General features: G+C 42.1%; 1 protein-coding gene across 1 annotated transcript in view; it reads left to right on the forward strand.

The window, feature by feature from the left end:
- The first annotated feature begins 4327 nt into the window (after nt 1–4327).
- The window catches only part of LOC140737774 (sorting nexin-18-like), a 33760-nt gene continuing 15109 nt past the window's right edge, over nt 4328–22978 (forward strand). Inside the window, exon 1 of the mRNA XM_073064406.1 lies at nt 4328–6349. Coding sequence (XP_072920507.1) covers nt 4795–6349 — 1555 coding nt within the window. The 5' untranslated portion in view covers nt 4328–4794. The remainder of the gene's footprint in view (nt 6350–22978) is intronic.

Below are 22978 nucleotides of genomic sequence, written 5' to 3' on the forward strand. Positions count from 1 at the left end.
AAGTATGTGCTGACATTGAAGAGGGTTTAGAGAAGATTCACTAGAATGATTCCAGGAATGAGAGGGTTAACATATGAGGAACGTTTGACCGCTCTTGGACTGTACTCCTTGGAGATTAGAAGAATGAGGGGGGACCTCATAGAAACATTTTGAATGTTGAAAGGCATGGACAGAGTGGATGTGGCAAAGTTGTTTCACATGGTGGGGGAGTCTAGTACGGGAGGACATGACTTGAGGATTGCAGGGCACCCATTCGGAACATAGATGCGAAAAAATTTTTTTAGCCAGAGGGTGGTGAATCTATGGAATTGTTGCCACGGGCAGCAGTGGAGGCCAAGTCATTGGGTATATTTAATGCAGAGATTGATAGGTATCTGAGTAGTCAGGGCATCAAAGGTTATGGTGAGAAGGCGGGAGAATGCGACTAAAGGGGAGATTGGATCAGCTCATGATGAAATGGCAGAGCAGACTCGATGGGCCGAATGGTCGACTTCTGCTCCTTTGTCTTATGGTCAGTAGTTTTTACATCGATATTTTCTTTATTATAAGTGGACCCTTGATTCTTCTGACGCTGATAATCTGTTGACAAAATAGGGAAAAAATTGCTCCTCAACTTAAAGATTTTGTCCCAAGTAATGAAGTGAGCAAGTAGAAGTAGCACAGAAATGGTCAGTGACATCGGGAAATTCTGTTGTAATTCAGAAGCTCAGTGACACAGTCATTACAGAATCTTAGAACCACGTGGCTTTGGGCTAGCGTGATGGCACAACTATTAGACCAACTAACCCACAGCTCCATGACTCCAGTTTGACCCTGACTTTGGTGCTATCAGTGTGGTGTTTGCATTCATCTCTGTGATTCATGTGGGTTTCCTTGTGTGCTCCGGATTCCTCACATGTTCCAAAAGCAAGAAACATCAGAATACAACATAACAATAAAAGTTAATTCACATTTTCATTTGATAGTCACCTTAACTAACAAATGATTTACTTTTAATTAATGGGCAATTCTGTACAACAGAATGACATTCAGATTACACACTCTTAACAACCATGTGATACAGGAAGTCTTCACTAATAAATTGGTATAATGTCTCAGATAAACTGGGATCTAAACTGGGAAAACTCCAGAAATGGGCGAAATCAGTGCAATGCCTTGTTAATCTTTTCCCACCGACTTTTTTGGGATCACACCAACGGCTGCTGCTGGCTCATTTATGATTGTTGTAGAGCTTGATCTGTGTTCATTGACTTTTTGCTTCAGTAGGGACCCTGATTTCATTAGTAGCTAAAATAAATGAAACTAGCCTACAGCGGTTAAAACAAGCTAGCACCTCTCCTGGTGAAGTGTATTGTGGTTGCAGGAGGTGCTGGTCTGTGTTCTGGTACCAATTCTGCCTCAGAAGGGGGTCAAGAATTTGCATCACAATTCCAGGTTTTCCAAATGCTGAAGGTAGTTGAGAGAATGACAATTGTCCTGACTTCACAGTGGATAGACAGTGGGGTTAAATTTGCTCATAGGCAAATTTAAGATTTATGCACATTCCTAAAATGCCATTTCCATGATCTACGTCACAAACTATGCACATTACTCAAGGAACCACACCCTTGCAGTCATTCACCTGCAACTATCTCAAATAATCAGGACTCATACCCAACATATGTTCTAATAAAATCTTGTACAGTGCTAACCCCCTCAAATGTACATTGCACAACTGACACACACTGTCAGCTAATGAAGAATGAAATGCATTTTACCTAACTGCCCATATAAAGCAGGACTTCACAGGACCAGATGTTGAAATCAATTATATGGGTCCATCCAGGTGCCACAGAGCACTCATGCCACTAATCCACAGAGCGCAAAAGGGAAATTAGGGAATTAGTAAAATGCATGTCAAATCTTCATTGCTCTCCAGGATATAGCATTCCAGATATTCATGATACTCTCCAAGAAAATGTTCCCACATCTCAGTTTTAAGATTGCCCCAAATCTTGTAACCATGGCCCTTGCATAAAATTCTCCCACTGGTGGAAACATCTAAAAATCTGCCTGCTTGGAATCATCTTGGTTTCAATAAGATCACCTGTCATTCATTCTTCCAAACTTCAGAGAATGTACAGCATGTCTAATTTGAATAGTCAAATTTCAATAAGTCAAATGAATCCCTTTTGGGCTGCCTCTAATACCAGCATATCCTTTCTTAAAGATAGCAAGACCATGTACAGTACTCGAGATATAGCCTCACCATTATCCTGTAATAATATAGCAATGATTCCCTATTTCTAAATTCCAGTCCTCTAGTTAAAAGGCCAATATGCTCCTTATTTTCCTAAACACTTGTTGCATGTGTCTACTAACCCTTGCATTTTGTGCACCAGAAAACTCAGATCCCTCGGTATTTTTCTCAGCCACAGCCTTTTGCCATTTAGTCTGCCTTTTATGACCTTACACTTACCCACATTTATTGGAATGGTAAGGTTGCCCTTGAGGAAAGAATAACTACGAGACTGTATACACTGAAGCTGATAAGAGTGTGACAAGGTAGTGGGGCAGGACATAGAAGAATACAACACACAATCAGGCCCTTCAGACCAACTGGTCCATGCTGACCGAAATGCTTCATCCAATTTAATCTCATTTACTCGCATTTGGCCCATAATTTTCTAAACATTTTCCATGTATGTTCCTATCCAACTATGTTTTTGGAAGTTATTATTGCACCTGCCTCAACCACATTCTCTGGCAGTTCATTCCCCCCTTTGTAATTAATCCCTCAAGTTCCTATTAAATATTTTCCCTTTCACCTTAAACCTACATCCTCTAGTAGTGCAACACAATACTCCCAGTGTGGCCGCACCAGTGTCTTGCACAGCTGCACCATGACTTCCCAGCTTTTATACTTATTGCCCTGAAGGCCAGTGTGCCAAAAGGCTTCTTCACCACTCTACCCGTGACAGGACTTTGAATCCAAAACTAGAGAAACAGTTGGAAAGTAAGGACTATTTTGGAGCAAGGTGGGAAAATGAAGTCTTTGCTCAGAGATTTGCAATTCTTTGAAATTTATATATATTGGAAATTTATGAAGGTTTAATGACTTTCAGAGGGTATTTTATTTCAGTGGATATGAGGATCATGCAGGAAAATAGACCTTCCTCTTCATCTGAAATTCTGTTAGCTGTATCCTAACTCACATTAAGTCCTATTACACCGAAGCTCACTGATTGATAATGGCCTCCATATTTTGTCTGCTTTCAAATATCCATATAGCTCACTGGCTCCATTTCTTCTAATATCCTCCAGTTACACAGCACTCTGAATCAACCATGCTCCTCCAGTCTACATTTCGGAGAATCCATAATTAGAATTCTTCTTTAAATAGTTGCTCAAGGTCCTAAGCTCTAACCATGCTCTCTTTAAACCTTTGTCTCATTTTACTTCTTTAATGCAATCATTAAGGTTTCTCCTTCACCTCATTTTCCCCCTCTCTCTGTTTGTCTCTATCTACTACTCACCTGCCTCTCCCTTCCCCTCTCTGGTACAGACCGCCTCTCATCTTTCACCATTCCTCAATCCACTAATCTCCTCTGGCCAACTCCCTCTTCAACCTGCAGTCCTGATGCGGGACTCAGACCCAAGGTAAATCGATAATTTACCCCCCCCCCCCACACACCACACACAACTGCTGGTGAACCACTGATTTCCTCCACCGCCTTTCTTCCACTATTTTATAAAGGCTATTTCCCCTTTATTTTTCAGTGTAGATGAAGAGTTTCAACCTGAAACGTCAACTGCCCATTTCCCTCCATAATCGTCAGGCTGATCTGCTAAGTTCTTTCAGCATTTTGTGTGTTTCCCCGGATTTCAGCATCTGCAGTCTCCTCTCACTCATTAAAACTTGATGATTTGATCAAGCTCTGGGTCTTCCTTTTTAATATCCCTTCATGTGCTCCAGTATAAAGCCATCCTTTAAATCATAAGCTCTACTCTTAATATACTGTATTGTTATCCATTGCTGCCGGTAATTATAATTATGCATGCATATAAAAAGCAGACGATACAAGCATTTCAACAATTAAAATAATGAATTATTACTAATCACATATTTACTTACTCTGAAATAATGAGACCACTTCAAACCCCATTATGATGAAGCCAAGGGGAAACTTCCACTAACATGAGAATAAGTTATACCGAAGTCGGAAGAACCGTATTAAAAATATAGCCATATTAAGTAACACGTGGGGACTAAAATAGTGCATTAATTAGTATGCTCAGTGATGAATGGGTTGGTGCTCGTTACGTTGTACCTAACCTACTGAGGGAGTTGCTCTCTTGCCCTGCCCCTGCTGTCGGAGCTCGCTTACACAGACTGGTTACGTGTGTTTTTTCTCTGACTGGGGCAGTCAGTCAGTCAACTCACTCACACAGACGAGCGGCTCCCGAGGTTTGCAGTTGGAAGTTTACTGCTAAAAGAAAATATCCCCGGTGTTCCTGGTCAATTTTCGCCGTCAGGACTTCTCTTTTGGTACCCCGAATCCATCTGGGACTTGTTTCTCTGTTTGCCTCGCAGGATTTATGTGAATCTGTGACTAAAGCAACAGCTTGCTGGAGAGAGCAAACAAATCGGCGAACAGCGGGGGGAAAAGTGCAAGCCGCCCCACGCAGCCTCTCCGCCCGCAGCTCCAGTGAGGGAGAGGGCGAGCGTGGGGCGTGGGTAAGGTAGGGGTCCGGGAGAAAGAGGAGGGAGGGCGCTCCCCGCGGGACTGCAGAGCCGGGTGTCGGCGGAGGGCGATGGCGCTCCAGGCTCGGGCTCTGTACGATTTCCAGAGCGAGAACGTGGGCGAGATCTCGGTGCGGGAGGATGAGGTGCTGACCGTCTACAGCGAGCACGACATCGAGGGCTGGCTGGAAGGGGCCAACAGCCGCGGCGAGCGGGGCCTCTTCCCGGCCTCGTACGTGCAGATCCTGCGGGGTGGCGGCGGCGACGCCGAGCCTCCCGCCTCCCGTTACGCCAACGTGCCCGGCGGCGGCGGCTATGACCCTCCGGCAGCAATGGTGGTGCCGCCCCAGGCCCAGCCCCCCGGCAATTTCCAGCTGCCCGCCTGCCCGGTCGTCAGCACCTTCTGCCCGTCCCCGCTGGTGCAGCCGGGGGTCGGGGTCGGCGTCGGCGGCCTCGGGGGGCTTCAGCAACAGCCGTCGGGCAGCGGGGACGACGACGACTGGGACGATGACTGGGACGACAACTCGACGGTGGCGGATGAGCCGCTGCCGGCGGTCGGGATGGGGGGAGGCGGGGGCGGCTACTCTGATTTCGATGGGACCGGCCGCTATAAAGTGAGCGTGGGCTCGGGTGGCCGGGCCGCCTCGGGCTCCGTCTCGTCGACTGCCTCCTCCAAGAGCACGGCCACAGTCGGCAGGAACCTCAACCGCTTCTCCACCTTCGTCAAGTCGGGCGGCGAGGCGTTCATCCTGGGTGAGGCGGCTGGCTTCGTCAAGGACGGCGACAAGATCTGCGTGGTGCTGGGCTCGCACGGCCCCGAGTGGCAGGAGAACCCCTACCCGTTCTCCTGCTCCATCGACGAGCCCACCAAGCAGACCAAGTTCAAGGGCATCAAGAGCTACATCTCTTACCGTCTGGTACCCAGCCACACCCAGAGCCAGGTTAACCGGCGCTACAAGCACTTCGACTGGCTGTACGGGCGCTTGGTGGAGAAGTTCCCTGTTATCTCGGTGCCTCACATCCCTGAGAAGCAAGCCACGGGCCGCTTCGAGGAAGACTTCATCTCCAAGCGCAAGAAGGGATTGATCCTGTGGATGAACCACATGACGAGCCACCCGGTGCTCGCACGTTGCGACGTCTTCCAGCACTTCCTCACCTGTAACGACGAGAAGGCTTGGAAGCAGGGCAAGCGCAAAGCCGAAAAGGACGACATGGTGGGTGCCAACTTCTTCCTGACTCTCAGCACCCCGCCCACCCCTCTGGACCTGCAGGAGGTGGAGAGCAGGGTGGACGGTTTCAAAGCGTTCACCAAGAGAATGGACGAGAGCGTGTTCCAGCTCAGTCACACTGCCAATGAATTTGCCAGGAAGCAGGTAGTGGGCTTCAAAAAAGAATACCAGAAAGTTGGCACCTCTTTCCGATTGCTCAGCCAGGCTTTCGAGATGGACCAGCAGTCCTTCTCGGTTGGACTCAATCGTGCCATCGCATTTACTGGAGACGTGTACGATGCTATCGGAGAGCTTTTTGCAGAACAGCCTAAACAAGATATCGACCCCATTGTGGACTTACTAACGCTTTACCAGGGACATCTGACCAACTTTCCTGATATTATTCACGTACAGAAAGGTACGTACACAATTATCGTTTTGCACATTACACAATGTTAGCGTAACACCTTTCCTAATATTTTGACTTGTATTCAGATTTATGTGATTATAGTAATTTAAATGGTACCAAGTTAGTCAATGTTGTAGATGTATCACTACTTCGAGCCCTTGTAGAATATGGTACATCATGTACCATGTATGCAATTTTCTTTGTAAACTTGAGCATGTTGATCATCTGTCAGTCAAATTGATGGTTGCACTTATCCCAGTCAAATCGTGTGCTGAAGTTTTGCAACTTTTTGAGAAGCGATTTAAAAACAAAACAAAAAAAAAACAAACAACTAGGTAGGGTGCTAACGTTTCAAGATCTGGTTTTTGTGGTTTGTCGAGCCTTGGGCATATCGTCTGTGATGGGTGATCTCAAGGCAAAGAGATTATTGAGTTCTGATATTATAAATATTCTCTGAACATGCTGTAAAAGCTTATTGAATTCAGTTGTTTTGTCAACCTAGAATCTACTCGAGGTTCATTGCAATGTGAAAATCATTCCCTTACAAAGGAATTTCTGGATCTTTTAATAGCAGCGTTGTGTAATAACTTGTCAAATGACTGCCTCATTTGTCCATGTCAGTGATTATGCAGGTATGTTTCCCTTTTGAGGTGTCCTCTATATGTTAATACAGTAAAAGGTGGTACTTGGTACTATTGTTATGGTTGTATAATTTTCCACACAGTCACTGTTGTTTGTATATAAGCAATCTGGATGGGTGAGTTAGTAAGTTTTCAGATGATATGGAGATTGGTGGTGTAGATGCTGTAGAAAATTGCCAGATGATACAGCAAGGAAAAGATTGGTTGCAGAAATGGCAGATGAATTTTAACCCAGCCAAATGTGAGATGTTGTATTTTGGGAGATCAAATGTAAAGATTTAAAAATGTACACTATTAATGGCAAGATCCTTAATGTTGCCAAGCAGAGGGATCTTGGGCACCATGTTCATACCTCCCTGAAAGTAGCTACACAGGTTGACAGTGTGGTTTAAAAAAAAGCATATGCCTTTCATCAAGAAACTGAATTGATGAGTTATATTGCAGCTTTGCAAAAGTAGTTAGGCTGCCTCTAGATTATTGGATTTGGTGCTGCTCGTCCCATTATTGAAAGAACGTTGAGGCTTTGGAGTGTATGCAGAAGAGATTTATCTGCCCAAAATTGAAGGCATGTGCTCTATTGAGAGGTTGGACAAATTTGAGTTATTTCCTTTTGGGGGAGATCTCATAGAGGTTATGAGAGGTGTAGACAGAGTAGACAGCCAGTATATTTTCTCCTGGGGCTGAAATGCCTAATACCAGAGGGCAGCATGCATTTTAGATGAAAGGGTTAAGTTCAAAGAAAATAAACTGGGCAGTTTTGTAGGTGCCTGGAAAGCACTGCCAGGTATGGTGGTGGATGCAAAAGTGATAGGGGTGTTCAGCAGACTTGTCATAGGCACATGAAAACATGACATGGAAGAAAGTAGCAATTCTCTAGGCAGAAAGGATTAGTTTAGTGGGAATTTGATTACTAATACCAGAAGTTTGGCACAGCATTGTGGGCTGAAGAGCCTGTTCCTGTGTACTGTTCCATGTATGTATCAGAATATTTTCAGTCAGAGGCACTATGTAAATACAGGTTCAGGAGAAGTTTGGAGATGTAGCTGCAAACTAATGTTTTTGTAAAGTGAAAAACACAAAATGCTGGCAGAACTCAGCAGGCCAGACAGCAATTATGGGAGGAGGTAGTGACGACGTTTCGGGTCAAAACGTCGTCACTACCTCCTCCCATAGATGCTGTCTGGCCTGCTGAGTTCTGCCAGCATTTTGTGTTTTTTTAATTATTTCCAGCATCTGCAGATTGACTCGTGTTGTTTTTGTAAAGTGAAATGTTTTTAGGGATGCTAACAAGAGTAAGATTCAGTAAAGCTCGAAGCTAGTACTACTGAAATGCCAGAAAAAGCCGATGGATTATTTTGCTGTATTTTAGAATTTGGTTAACTGCATAAAGACTTAAAATCAATATTTCAGATGAAACTTTGGAGAGGAGAATGGGTGGAATTGCTGTTCCTAGATGTTTGAATCAGGATCATTAAGGTTCATTTTGAGGTTCTTTCATTATTTAAAAAAAAACTCCCATTATTGTTAAGTGGGCAAGTCTAGCAGATGAATGAACAATTGCTTTTCATTTTTCTATCATCCGTTTAACATCAATAAATAGTTTAATTTTGACAATAAAAGTTCCGTATCCTAAGAAATCCAGAGATTACAAGGCAATCATTTTGAATTTAATTTATTTCTTGCATCCTTCACATACATGAGTAAAAATATTTGTTACGTCTAAAAGTGCAATCATAGTAATTTATGATAAATTACAGTACAGTACAGATACAAGTATCTGGGAGTACAGTTAGACGAGAAGCTAGACTGGACTGCCAACACAGATGCCTTGTGCAGGAAGGCACAGAGTCGACTGTACTTCCTAAGAAGGTTGGCGTCATTCAATGTCTGTAGTGAGATGCTGAAGATGTTCTATAGGTCAGTTGTGGAGAGCGCCCTCTTCTTTGTGGTGGCGTGTTGGGGAGGAAGCATTAAGAAGAGGGACGCCTCACGTCTTAATAAGCTGGTAAGGAAGGCGGGCTCTGTCGTGGGCAAAGTACTGGAGAGTTTAACATCGGTAGCTGAGCGAAGGGCGCTGAGTAGGCTACGGTCAATTATGGATAACTCTGAACATCCTCTTCATAGCACCATCCAGAGACAGAGAAGCAGTTTCAGCGACAGGTTACTATCGATGCAATGCTCCTCAGACAGGATGAAGAGGTCAATACTCCCCAATGCCATTAGGCTTTACAATTCAACCGCCAGGACTTAAGAACTTTTTAAAAGCTATTATTAATGCTTTTTGAGATAGTGATTTAGATGTATATCATATTTTTTTACTGAGTTAAGTATTGTATGTAATTAGTTTTGCTACAACAAGTGTATGGGACATTGGAAAAAAGTTGAATTTCCCCATGGGGATGAATAAAGTATCTATCTATCTATCTATCTATCTATCTATCTATCTATCTAAATAGACGGTCAATGTAACATAGAAATACACTCAAATTAGTGCGAGTTAATCAGTCTAATGGCCTGGTGGAAGAAGCTGTCCTTGCTTTGGTCCTGGCTTTTATGCTGCGGTACCACATCCTGGATGGTAGCAGCTGGAATAGATTGGGGTTGGGGTGACTCGGGTTCCCTTCGGGCCCTTTTTTCACACTTGTCTTTGTAAACGTCCTGAATAGTGGGAAGTTCATAACTACAGATGCATTGGGCTGTCTGCACCACTCTCTGCAGAATCCTGTACAGGGAGGTACAGTTCCCATACCAGGCAGTGATGCAGCCAGTCAGGATGCTCTCAATTGTGCTGCTGTAGAGAGTTCTTAGGATTTGGGGGCCATACCAAACTTCCTCAACCGTCTGAGGTGAAAGAGGCGCTGTTGTGCCTTTATCGCCACACAGCTGGTGTGTACGGACCACATGAGGTTCTCGGTGATGTGGATGCCGAGGAGCTTAAAGCTGTTTTTAAGCAATATCAGAATCAGATTTATTATCATTGATATGTGCTGTGAAATTTATTAGTCTGTGGTAGCAGTACAGTAGAAGATTGGAAAAAAAAAATCCCTAAATTACAATTTTAAAAAAAGTGCAGAATAGTAAGGTAATGTTCATGGACCATTCAGAAATCTGATGGCAGAAGAGAAGAAGCTGAAAATCTACAAGGAGCACAGCCGCAAGAAGGCAACATCCAACATCAAGGACCCCCACAATACAGGCCACGTTCTCTCCTTGCTACTGCCATTGGGAAGGAGGTACAGAAGCCTTGGGTCCCACACTATCAGGTTCAGGAACAATTGTTACCTTTCAGCCACCGGACTCCTAAACTAGTGTGGATAACTTAACCCACCTCAATGCTGAATGATTCCATAACCTATGGATGCACTTTCACTGACTCTACAGCTCATGTTTTCAGTATTATTTGTTATTTTATTATTTGCCCAGTTTTTCCTCATTGCACATTGGTTGTTTGTCAGTCTTTGTAGTTTTTCATTGATTCTATTGTATTTCTTTGTTCCACTGTGAATGACTGTGAGAAAATGAATCTTAGGGCAGTATATGGTGACATATGTACTTCGTTAATAAATTTAATTTAAACTTTGAAAGCATTGAGTGTGCATCTTCTGGTTCCTGCATCAGCTCCCTGATGGCAGTACTGAGAAGGAGGCATGTACTGTTGTTGAGGGTCCTTAATGATAGATGCTGCCTCCCTGAGGTCTGACTTTTGAAGATGTCCTTGATGTTGGGAAGGGTTCTACCTATGATGGATTTGCCTGGGTCTTTGATCTTCATTCCAGAGGTGACACACTCAGAATGTTTCACAATCCTGCAGTCTCGCCACCCTGCAGTGACACAGGCATAGTCACATTCACCAAGTCATACTTCCACAGTACATCTGTAGAAATTTGCTAGAGTCTTTGGTGGCAACCAATTGGAAGTTTCCAAAAACATATATTTTAAAGTTATTTGGATTACTGGACCATCTTTAAAATTAAGAGTAAAGTTGAAATTTCAGAATGATTATACAGATTTAAAATTTGCTTTTGCTTGATCAAGATTCTCTTATTCTCACAAATATATTGCCGTTCCCTTTTGAAAGGATGGATTTTATTTTATTGATCTTTGTTGTTTTCATTTCATGATATAATGCCAAGCAAGTGTGTATGTCTTGAAGTTCTTTGCTGTTGGATTAAGCTGTAGAGTGGCAGGTCATAAAGATTTTGACAGTCAGCTGGTCCTAGTGAATTTAAAAGCATCAGACTACGGTCCATTTTATTTGAGTTGCAAGTGTAGCTGTTTTGGGATATCTAAAATTTGACATTGAAGTGAGTGTCACGTGTTAAGCCATGGGTAATATTAGAGAAAATTCTGATACAGTATCATAACTTTGATTTTTGATCATTAAATTTAATCTGTGGAAAGAAGCCAGTAAACTTGTATATTACACAAATAATCCATGCAAACCAAAACTGAAATTGGCTGATCTATTGCTGTAAGCTGCTGAGTCAGACTGCTGACATTGATCTTCTAAATGCTTACATTGTTTGTTCAGTTTGGATAACTGAGCTGCTGTGAGCCATGTAAAAGATGATCACCTCCTCTTGGCCTGTAAACCTTGCATGAATTCACATCCTTAGCGTGCAAAGGAAACTCCCCCACCCCACTGCTTGCCCAAAACAAAAAATCTTTTTAATGTGGCTATCTAAAACTGTTCTTGTTTCTGAAGCTAGTCATTAGCAATGAAAATGTGATCTACTGTTATGGACCAAAATATGTGCATTTGGGAAATGTAAACAGCATGCTATTTACTTAAGGACTTTAGTTGGGAGGGGAAGAAAGTCAATTATAGCAGATGGGAAGACACTGCTGCAAAATAGAAATGAGATTGGAAATGACATCACAATTTGGAACAGATGGCATGGTGAAGGGGGGAGGGGGAGTTTTGCCATAATCTCAGAGGAGTTCAATGTGTACCAGTTAACTAATTGTGAAGTTAGAAGAAATCCTAATCTAGCTAATGTAAACAATCTCAGTGATTTGCACCCTACTGATTGCTAGTGTTGTTAATTGTGCTATTGGCTTTATTGTGAAATGTAAAGCATAGCCTTTTTAATATTCTTAAAACCTCTTGGATCATTAGGATGCAGATAAAATCTTGAGCGGAACAGTTGATTCAAACAAACTCCCGCAATATGTAGTTCTTAAATATTGCAAACACTTGTAGCAGAGAGATTAATCTGGTATCTGCACTGTAGTCACCTTTAGTTTCAACAATTGTTCTTTATACACTCAAAGGATCACTTTTAGCTTCTGTTTTTGAGGTTGCCACTGCTGTTGCAGGCATTATCACTTTAAAGTAAGAACAGAACATTGATGGGCCTTCAGCAATAATTCAGCTGATCTTAAAATTTAAGTTTTATCTTGTTCTAGCGAAGATGAAGGTGACAATAAGAAATTCATGTTAGAATTACTAACTGTTTATTTGCTGCAGATTAGTGAAAGTAAACCGTATGGTGGTCACTAGGCAACAACAGGCTAGGAGATCTTGTTTCTGGCTCCTTTGGGATTTCTGACTAGATTTAAGCAAATTTGTAAGAATATATGGTTATCTTTGTTTAGTTAATATAATTGTCTGAACTTAATGCAAATCTCAATGTTGCTATAATTTGATATTTTCTATGTAAGTGATCCTAACAAAATTTTATATATATTAGATTTTGTTAGATTCTTTTTATGTAGAAAATATCAAAGGAGTTTCCTTTGCACGCTAAGGATGTGAATTCATGCAAGGTTTACAGGCCAAGAGGAGGTGATCATCTTTTACATGGCTCACAGCAGCTCAGTTATCCAAATTGAACAAACAATGTAAGCATTTAGAAGGTTGTGTGATCTATAAAGTCTTAATACTGTCATGCTGATCAGTTTGCATCCAAATTTGTGACTAATTGGGGAAAATCTACGAGCCTGAGAACATCTAAAGAATAGAAAGCTATGTACTTCATAACTAAGTTACAGCTTGGTCATCCATATACAGTATTTTTGTGTGTGGTGTTTTGGGGAAACAGTACTGAAATAAATAGTTCAGATTTTGCACACAACTTTGAAATGTATTCAGATTGATTCTGGCATGTCATCTTGCCCAACCCCATCCTGATCCATTTGATCTGATTAAGGAATGTTCTATGCTGCAGACTTTTCTGATGGTAAATAATTAGAGATCCGTATCAATAGGGCTAGTGGACTATTCAAATGCTGTTGGCCGAATCAGAGTTGTGAGAACCATGTATTTAACTATCAAACTGAATCCTTGCAGTTCTATTTCCTGCAGTCTTTCTCTAGTTCCTTCCCTCTACATATCAGCACCGTGCCTTGTTTTCCCACACCATTTTCCTGTTCTTTACAAAGTGAAATTGGCAAAGTAGCTTTAAGATCCTCTCTTCTGCCAGTAACTAAGATGCATCATTTTCAATCTGATAATTTTGTAACATTGGCACTGATGTACTTCCTTTTATCTTTCTACTTAAGACCTTTTTAACCTATTTTTATTTTTTTTCTGTATGGTTTACCCAATTCAACATGTTACAACACACTTTCAGAATTGCTACTCTAGTTCATTTCTGGGTATGCTCGTATAGTGGTCATGGTTACTGGAGTAAAAATACATAGCAACCTTTTCATCGCTTTGGTGAATTTAGAACAGCTTCTATTTATTAACTCAGAACAATGTCCTAAGGCATTTAACAGATGTATGGGGGACTGAATTGAAAAGCTATTTTGCTAAAGCTTGCTAGAATCCTTTAGAGATAATTTTACTGAAATGTTTCTTTGTTGTTATATCAGCAGTGGTAACACTTTTAAACCTGAGCAGTACAATCTAGCATAGTCAATAAGGATATGACTATCAGTTTGCCATTGTTCAACTGTTGGTTTAACTTTAAGATTTAAGTTACAAGAATTTAATTTATATAATCATTCACAATAGGAAGAATATTTGTGACGATCCCCAATTCCTAACCTGAGACACATTTGGAACTCGCTTTTGCAATTGGGTTCTGGAATTTGAAGGGGAAAAAAAAACTTTGTGATCCCTGCCTTTCTTCTGATGTTGCTCTATCACAAGGCATTGGAAAATACTAACAATAACATCTCTCAAATGCTCCATGTGTTCACTGGAAGGCAAAGTAACCAATGTCAGTGTCCACTTGCTAGGTCAGCGTAAATTCCGTGGTCAGTTGGTAGGTCATGCCATTTACACGAGTAACTCTGGAAACATACACTGAGCTCGATCGTGGGAAGATTACTTGGGGTGAGGAGAAAATATGAGGTGAAAATGGAACATGCCCGCTGGCTCTTGTGAATCTCTAGCAAGTGATCACTTGAAGTGAAAGAGTATTTGTAATGGTGTTGGGAATCTGTAGTATGTGCATCAGGAAGACACAGTAGAGTGATGGAAGTGCATCTCCTCACAAGCAATCTGCCTGTCCTACAGTCGGCTTGTCAACAACAGAAGTGGAAGCAGTCAACCTCAATATCAAGAATATGCAAAATCGTAAGTTATAAACATGTCATAATATGTAGGTAGTGCATAGAGTGGTTTTGAATGCTGGAACATTAATCATATATGCCGCTAGTACATTGGAACAACGCAATTTTTTTTGTCTAGGCTGAGTCATTGTTACACTAGACAGTAAATTAGATTGAACATAGGCTTAGTGAGAAGCCAGGAAGTAGTAGTAGATAGTTATGCGATCAGTAGTGTGCTGCAGCAATTGGCGCTGAGTCCTTTGTTTATCATCTATATTAATGATGTAGATAACGTATACTAAATCAGCTATTTTGTAGATGGCACCAAGATTTGAGGAGTACTAAACAGCAAGGAAGGCTATCAAAGTTTGCAGTGGGATCTGGACCAGCTTAAAAAAATTGACAATGGAATTTACTGCTGACAAGTATGACGACAAACAAGGGTGTGACTTGCTCAGTGAACAGAAAGATACTGAGGAGTGTGGTAGAACGGAAGGGTCTGGGACTGCAGATCCATAATGCCTTGAAAATGGCTTCAAAATTAAGGCAATAAACAGACTTTTTTTTAACACATTGGAGTACAGGCAGTCCCCGAGTTACGAATGTCCGACTTATGAACAACTCATACTTACAAATGGAGGGAGGAGAACGTCGTCTGCCATTTTAAGTTGTTGCTGTTAACATTGTGAGTGTGTAACTTTGTATTTGGCTTAAATATTTCTTAGGAAGATTCACTCTGACACCCCCCCCGCCGTTTTCCAGTCAGCACCGCCCCTACTTGTCCCATTTAACTTGGCTCAGTGTGGGTGGAATTTAGGACCCGGGGGAGCAGAGGATCTGCTGCCCGTGGCTGCTGCTGAATCTGCAGTTTTCTTTCCCTTGATGGAAAACGATCGCAATTGAAAATAAAGTGGAAATAATAAAGCAATTGGAAAGAGGTAAAATGCCATCAGTCATTGGAAAAGCGTTAGGCTGCAGTCAATCAATGATCGGAACAATTTTAAAGGATAAAGTGAGAATAATGGAGCACGTGAAAGGCCCTGCCCCAATGAAAGCTGCAAATATTGCTAAGCAACGCAGTGGTTTAATTATTGAAATACATATGTTTCTTAAGTGTTTATATGCATCGAAAGGTAAAATATATACTATATACTAAGATAAACGTTTGACTAACTGATGCTATACCAGATGTACCTGTTCCGACTTGCATACAAATCCGACTTAAAGACGGACTCAAGAATGGACCTCGTTTGTAACCCGGGGACTGCCTGTATATAAATCAAAGTATTTAATACAGGAGTTGAAGTTGTAGATGATGTTGGTGAGTCTGAATTTGGAGTACTGTATGCAGTTCTGGTTAACTACAGTACCTACAACATCACTGAGATTGATAGAGCACAGAGAGAATTTTAAGGATGTTGTTGGTTCTTAAGGACCTGAGTTTTAGGCAAAAGTTGAGTAGGGTTAGGAATTTTTCCCCTGGAGTGTAGGAGAATGAGGGGAGATTTGATGGCGATAAACAAGATTGAGGAGTACAGATAGGGTAAATGCAATCTGACTTTTTCAACTGAGGTTAAGTGGGACTGGAACTAGAGGTAATAGGTTAAGGTTGAAAGGTGAAATATTTAAGAGGAGCCTGAGGGGGAACTTTACTCAGATTGTGATGTGAATGATGATTGTGGGTTCTATTGTAACACTTAAAAGAGAAGTTTGGATAAGTACATTAATAGGGTGGGATAAAGTGGTTATAGTCAAGGTGAAGGTCATTGGGACTAAACAGAATAGCAGAAGGCATGGGCTAGATGGATTGAAGGTCCTCTTTTTGTGCTGTAACACTCTGACTGTGGTTCATTGATATCTGCACATTTTTTTATAGATTTTCTAACAGTCTTTACCCTACCAGTTGGCCTCCATATTTTATTCAAGACTCCTTTATTCCTTAGCAAATTGTTCTATTACCATAAACAGTTTAGATCAGGAGATCTTCCTTGTGGCTCATGTAGCAGGTTGGCAACATCTGTAAAGATGAAGGGATGGTCATGATCCTACCTCAGCACTGAGTGTAGAGGGAAGATTATCCTGAATAAAGGAAGTGGTGAGACATGGAGGTCAGTAGCGCATGGGTGGAACCAGATGAGGTTCAGTGATGATGGGAAAGTGGAATCAGGTGGGCGGATGGGAGGGAAAAGATGGAGGTTGACAGGTAGTGAATGGATCCAAATAGATGGAGGGTGGTATGGGTGAATGGAACCTGATTGGGGAGGATAGGTTGGGTAGATAGGTATGTAGGTGATGGACAGGATAGAAATAACAAAGGTGGACTGCTAGAAGTGGGAAAGATAGGGAGCAGGTTGCCTGAAGTTGAAATTCAATGTCTGTACCTTTTGGGTTTAAGGCCAACTAGTTGGAATCCAGGATGCTGTTCCTTTTGGTTTGCATTTAACTTCACCATGGCAGCGGAGAAGGTTGAGGACAGACGGGTTGGGTTTGAGAATGGAAAAGGGTTTTAGGCTGACGTAACTAGAAGCTGAAGGTGGCCACGGAGAATGGAGTGCATACTCATCGCAAAGCAGTCGTCCAGTCTGCCTGGTCCCCCTGATTGGAGCAGTGGTGTAGTATTTGGCAAGTATTAACTGCAATTTAACAGAGGTCCATGTGAATCTCTGACTAGTGTGTTCAGGTCCCTAGATGACAAGGAATGATAGATGTTACTGTTGGAAGGGTTGGTGTAGTTGGGGAGGAATGAGGAGTGATTTTTGTTGGGGGGGGGGGCAAAGGTGGCGAGCCAAGAGGGAAATGTGACTATTGGTGGGAGTAGTTAGCAGAAGTGGCAAAGAGTGATGTGCTGGATGCAGATTATCCCATTGTCATCAGAGTATTTACCCATTTTAGGGTAGAGTTCATAATTTAAATGAGATTTAAATCTCAAATAGAACCAGTTCACATCTATCCAGAATGTATCTGGGAAGATGGGTCAACTCTAAAATCTACATGGATTTTAGTAAGGCATTTGACAAGGTTCCATACAGTAGGCTTATTCAGAAAGTCAGAAGGCATGGGATCCAGGGAAGTTTGGCAGGTGGATTCAGAATTGGCTTGTCTACAGAAGGCAGAGGGTCGTGGGGGAGGGAGTACATACAGATTGGAGGGTTGTGACTAGTGGTGTCCCACAAGGATCTGTTCTGAGACCTCTACTTTTCGCGATTTTTATTAACGACCTGGATGTGGGGGTAGAAGGGTGGGTTGGCAAGTTAGCAGATGACACAAAGGTTGGTGGTGTTGTAGACAGTGTAGAAGATTGTCGAAGATTTCAGAGAGACATTGATAGGATGCAGAAGTGGGCTGAGAACTGGCAGATGGAGTTCAACCCGGAGAAGTGTGAGGTGGTACACTTTGGAAGGACAAACTACAAGGCAGAGTACAAAGTAAATGGCAGGATACTTGGGAGTGTGGAGGAGCAGAGGGATCTGGGGATACTTGTCCACAGATCCCTGAAAGTTGCCTCACAGGTAGATAGGGTAGTTAAGAAAGCTTATGGGGTGTTAGCTTTCATAAGTCGAGGGATAGAGTTTAAGAGACGCGATGTAATGATGCAGCTCTATCAAACTCTGGTTAGGCCACACTTGGAGTACTGTGTCCAGTTCTGGTCGCCTCACAATAGGAAGGATGTGGAAACATTGGAAAGGGTACAAAGGAGATTTACCAGGATGCTGCCTGGTTTAGAGAGTATGGATTATGATCAGAGATTAAGGGAGCCAGGGCTTTACTCTTTGGAGAGAAGGAGGATGAGAGGAGACATGATAGAGGTGTACAAGGTATTAAGAGGAATAGATAGTGGACAGTCAGCACCTCTTCCTCAGGGCACCACTGCTCAGTACAAGAGGACATGGCTTTAAGGTAAGGGGAGGGAAGTTCAAGGGGGATATTAGAGGAAGGTTTTTCACTCAGAGAGTGGTTGGTGCATGGAATGCACTGCCTGAGTCAGTGGTGGAGGCAGATACACTAGTGAAATTTAAGAGACTACTAGACAGGTATATGGAGGAATTTAAGGTGGGGGGTTATATGGGAGGCAGGGTTTGAGGGTCGGCACAACATTGTGGGCCGAAGGGCCTGTAATGTACTGTAATATTCTATGTTCTAAATTTGCCTGCTACCTCCTGTAGGACCTTGGTTATTTCATCCTGATTTCTGGGACCCACACACTTGGATGTACCAACATTAAGACCACCAATGATTTAAATTTCTAATTAAACAAATTAACTTTAGTTTTAATGTAGAATGGAAGATCTGATATTAGACCTGAAGGTGCATGTTTGGATCAAGATAATTTATAGTTTAACATAACCTTCCCGACAATGAAGGTTCTTCTTAAGACCATAAGACACAAAAGCAGGAGGTGATTATTTGCCCCTTGTGTCTGTTCTCATCTAGTAAGACCTGGCTTGATTTTATATTGGTGTCACTTTCTTGCATTAACATGTTTTCCATTTATTCTCTTAATATCTTAAAAAGTTTATTTTGGATATACTCAGTGACTAAGCACGCATAGCCAAATTTGAGAAGGAGTTTCTACGACGACTGTTCTAAAGGTGAATAAATTTTCTTTCATTTCTTTGAATGGCTGACCTTTATTTTGAGGTTGTGACTCATTCTTCAAGGCACCTCGGCTAGGGGAATGGCTAAGCTTGTATCTACTCTGTCAACTTCCTGAAGAATTCTATACTTTTTTTAATTAATCATCTTATTCTTCTAAACTCTCAATGTCTCTTTTCTTTAAAAAAACCTGGTGTGATCATTTTGTATTTTTATTTTTAAAAGAAGTGTTTAAAATGCAAAGCAAATTGTATAAACTTCTGTGAAGAGCTGTAGTTAAGATGTAGACATTGACCTTTATCAGAATTGAACCACAAAAAGGCAAACTCAGTTACGTTTTACTTGCCAAATATTTGGTATGAAAGCCAACTTAGACTTAAATTTTTGTTTTTAAATTTGTATGTGTCAGTTATAGCATGCATGTATGTCTCTCAATCATTCATATGGCCTCTGCAAGACATCTTAAAATGTAGAAAAAAACCAAAGCATTTAATTTCCCATTTAGCACTTGTCAAAATTCAGTTGGCTGCTTAGTCACTTTGACATCACTTTTGTCAGGCATTCCAGATTTCCTCATGATGACAGGAAAGAATTCTTTAGAAAGCCCAAGAAAACTTGTGTGCTGATTGCTAAGAGCTCATGAGTATCACCCGTTTGCTATTGTTTAGAAATTGTCGCTCAAAATGAATGGATTTACCATTTCAATGCGCTCCTTTCTATAAATTTAAGCCAGTGACCAGATTTGTACATAGACCTTTGAAATTGTGCTGGCAACTAGCCTAAAGTAGCCCAGCGTCAACTCTCAGACACCTCCTCTTACTTGTCCTTCGAACAGGATCCCACTAAGGAGCACAAGGCTGTTGTTTCCCACACCATCATTGACCTTATTAGCTTTGAGGATCTTCCATCCACTGCCCCCAACCTCATAGTTCCTGCACCCTGCACCTACCATTTCTACCTCCTACCCAAGATCCATAAACCTGCTTGTCCAGGTAGAACCATTGTTTCAGCTTGTTTCTGTCCCACTGACCTCATATCTTCATACCTCAACTGTTTTATCCTCCAGTTCAGTCTCTTCCTACCTACATCGGTGACACGTCACACATTCTGGATCTTTTCAATGATTTCGAGTTCCTTGGCCTCCATCTTCCCCCCCACCCCACCACCCTCTCCTGTCTAGTGGAACTTGTCCTTACTCTTAATAATTTCTCCTTTGGCTCCTCCCACTTCCTTCAAACAAAAGTGATAGCCGTGGGCACTTGCATGAGTCCCAGCTATGCCTGCCTGTTTGTTGGCTACGTGGAACAGTTTATGTTCCAAGCCTACACTGGCATCCATCCCCCACTTTTCCACATTAAATCAATGACTGCATTGGTACTGCTTCCTGCATCCATGTGGAACTTGTTGACTTCATCCGCTTTGCCTCCAATTTCTACCCTGCCATCAAATTTACCCGGTCCATTTCCTACACCTCTTACCCCCACCCCCTTCTCGATCTCTGTCTCTCTGGAGACAGCTTATCTACCGATATTTATTATAAACCCATGGATTCTCACAGCTATCTGGACAATACCTCTTTTCATCCTGTTACACGTAAAAATGCAGTCTCTTCTTAATTCCTCCAATCCGCCGCATCTGCTCTCAGAATGAGGCTTTTCATTCCAGAACGAAGGAGATGTCCTTTTTTTTTTAAAGAAAGGGGCTTCTTTTCCTCCACTATCAATGCTGCCTTCAACCACATCTCTTCCATTTCATGCACATCTGCTCTCACCCCATCCTCCTGCCACCCTACCATGTATAGGGCTCCTCTTGTCCTTACCTACCATCCCAACAGTTTCTGCATCTACACATAATTTTCTGGACCTTCCGCCACTCTAACGAGATCCCACCACCAAGAACATCTTTCACTCCTCCCTGCTTTCCCCAGGGATCCTATGCGACTCCATTGTCCATTTGTCCCTCCCCACTGATCTCCCTCCTGGCTCTTAACCTTGCAAGTGGAACAAGTGCTACACCTGCGCCTACACCACCTCCCTCACTGCCATTCAGGGTCCAAAACAGTCTTTCCAGGTGAGGCAGCTCTTCACCTGTGTGTCTGTTGGAGTCAAATACTGTGGTGCTCCCATTCAGTGAGACCCATGTAGATTGGGAGACTGGTTAGCTGAGTATTTGTGCTCCGTCTGCCAGAAGAAGCAGGATCTCACAGTGGCCACCATTTTAATTCCACTTCCCATTTCGATATGTCAATCCATGGCCTCGCCTACTGTCAGGATGAGGCCACGCTCAGGTTGGAGGAACAGCATCTGGGTAGCCTCCAACCTGATGGCACGAGCATCAATTTCTCAAACGTCTGATAATGTCCCCACCCCTCTCCTCACCATTCCCCTTCCCCTTTTCCCTCGCTCACTTTATCTCCTTGCCTGCACATCGCCTCCCTCTGGTGCTCCTCCCCCTTTTCTTTCTTCCGGAGCCTTCGAACCCCAGATCTATCAGATTCGCCCTTCTCCAGCCCTGGATCTATCAATCAACAATCAACTTCCCAGCTCTTTACTTCATCCCTCCCCCTCCTGATTTCACCTATCAGCTTGTTTCTCTCTTTCCCACCCCCCACTTTTTAAATCTACTGTTCAACTTTTTTTTTTCAGTCCTGGCTTGTCCTGAAACATCGACTGTACTTTTTTTCATAGATGCTGTGCCTGGCCTGCTGAGTTCCTGTAGCATTTTGTGTGTTTAGCCTAAAGTAGGACTCGGATCTAAAGGTAATTATTGCAGTGAAATGATCAGTAAAACTAGGTACAATCATCTCTGTTAGCTTGAGCCTGGCAGTCTGCCAAAAAGCTACTCTTGGCAAGGGCTTTTGTTAGTCTTGGAAAATTGGGGTGCATGTTGTAATATGTTTAAAATTGGACCTTTGATTTGAGAATAAGCTTTACAAAGTTGGAGCACTTGTCAAAATCTAGAATTATTGGCATCCATCGAAACCTTTGGTACTCTGTGCCAGGCAATACAGTTAAAACATCCAAAAGATCATAGGGGTGCCATGGTAGAATAGTAGTTATGTTGCAACATAATTTCAGCAGAGGCTTGGAAGACAGCCACCTCTAGAAACTTGATGCTTTGAAGAGGGAAGTGCAAGTTTGTTGCTTCTCTTGAGGACGGGATATGATGACAAATCCACTGCTCTTTTAATTCTTGACATGTTCATACTTCAGATTTTGCATCTGATTTGGGGGCGGGGGGAAGAAGACCCTTGAAGTCCATTTCCTTAATTTTTGCACATTCAACAAGGTAATTTCTTCAGTTTGATCACATGTTGAGGGGTCTCGTCTTGCTGTAGCTTAATTTCCCATTTGATCTGTCTTTATATCTAATTTATTTGATTTGGTGAAATGTCACTTGTCTCCAGAAACCTTTTTGTCTTGTGACTTGAGATTAGATTTTTTTTTAGCGGTAGTGTGCCACGTGTGTTTGTATTGCATTAAGGCAACCATAATGACCATACTTTCGAGGTCATAAGTTGCACAGACATTGTGGAAATAACTGTTTCTTATTAGAAATGTTATTAAAGCCAAAATGAACATTCATTCAGTCAAGTTGTATGATATTGTAATATCAAAAGAATTAAATATTGAAGACCCTTAAATGTCTAAGGTATAATTTCACTGGATTATATGAAATACATGCAACTGTTAAAGTTATAATGGACTTAATGCAAGAGAAAATTTGAGAGAATAATGTAAAAGAAGCTTTTTATCTTTGTTACTTACCCCCACCCCAGTAATGACTAAGTAGAAAACTGCTGAAAATACTTTTGTTGAAGATGTGGGCCTGCATGCAAAAGTTATACACAGATCTTGTAACAGTTTTTCTTAGTTTGGTTTTAATATACCACTTTTCTTGT

The sequence above is a fragment of the Hemitrygon akajei genome, chromosome 13 (assembly GCF_048418815.1).
Source record: "Hemitrygon akajei chromosome 13, sHemAka1.3, whole genome shotgun sequence".
Lineage (NCBI taxonomy): Eukaryota > Metazoa > Chordata > Chondrichthyes > Myliobatiformes > Dasyatidae > Hemitrygon > Hemitrygon akajei.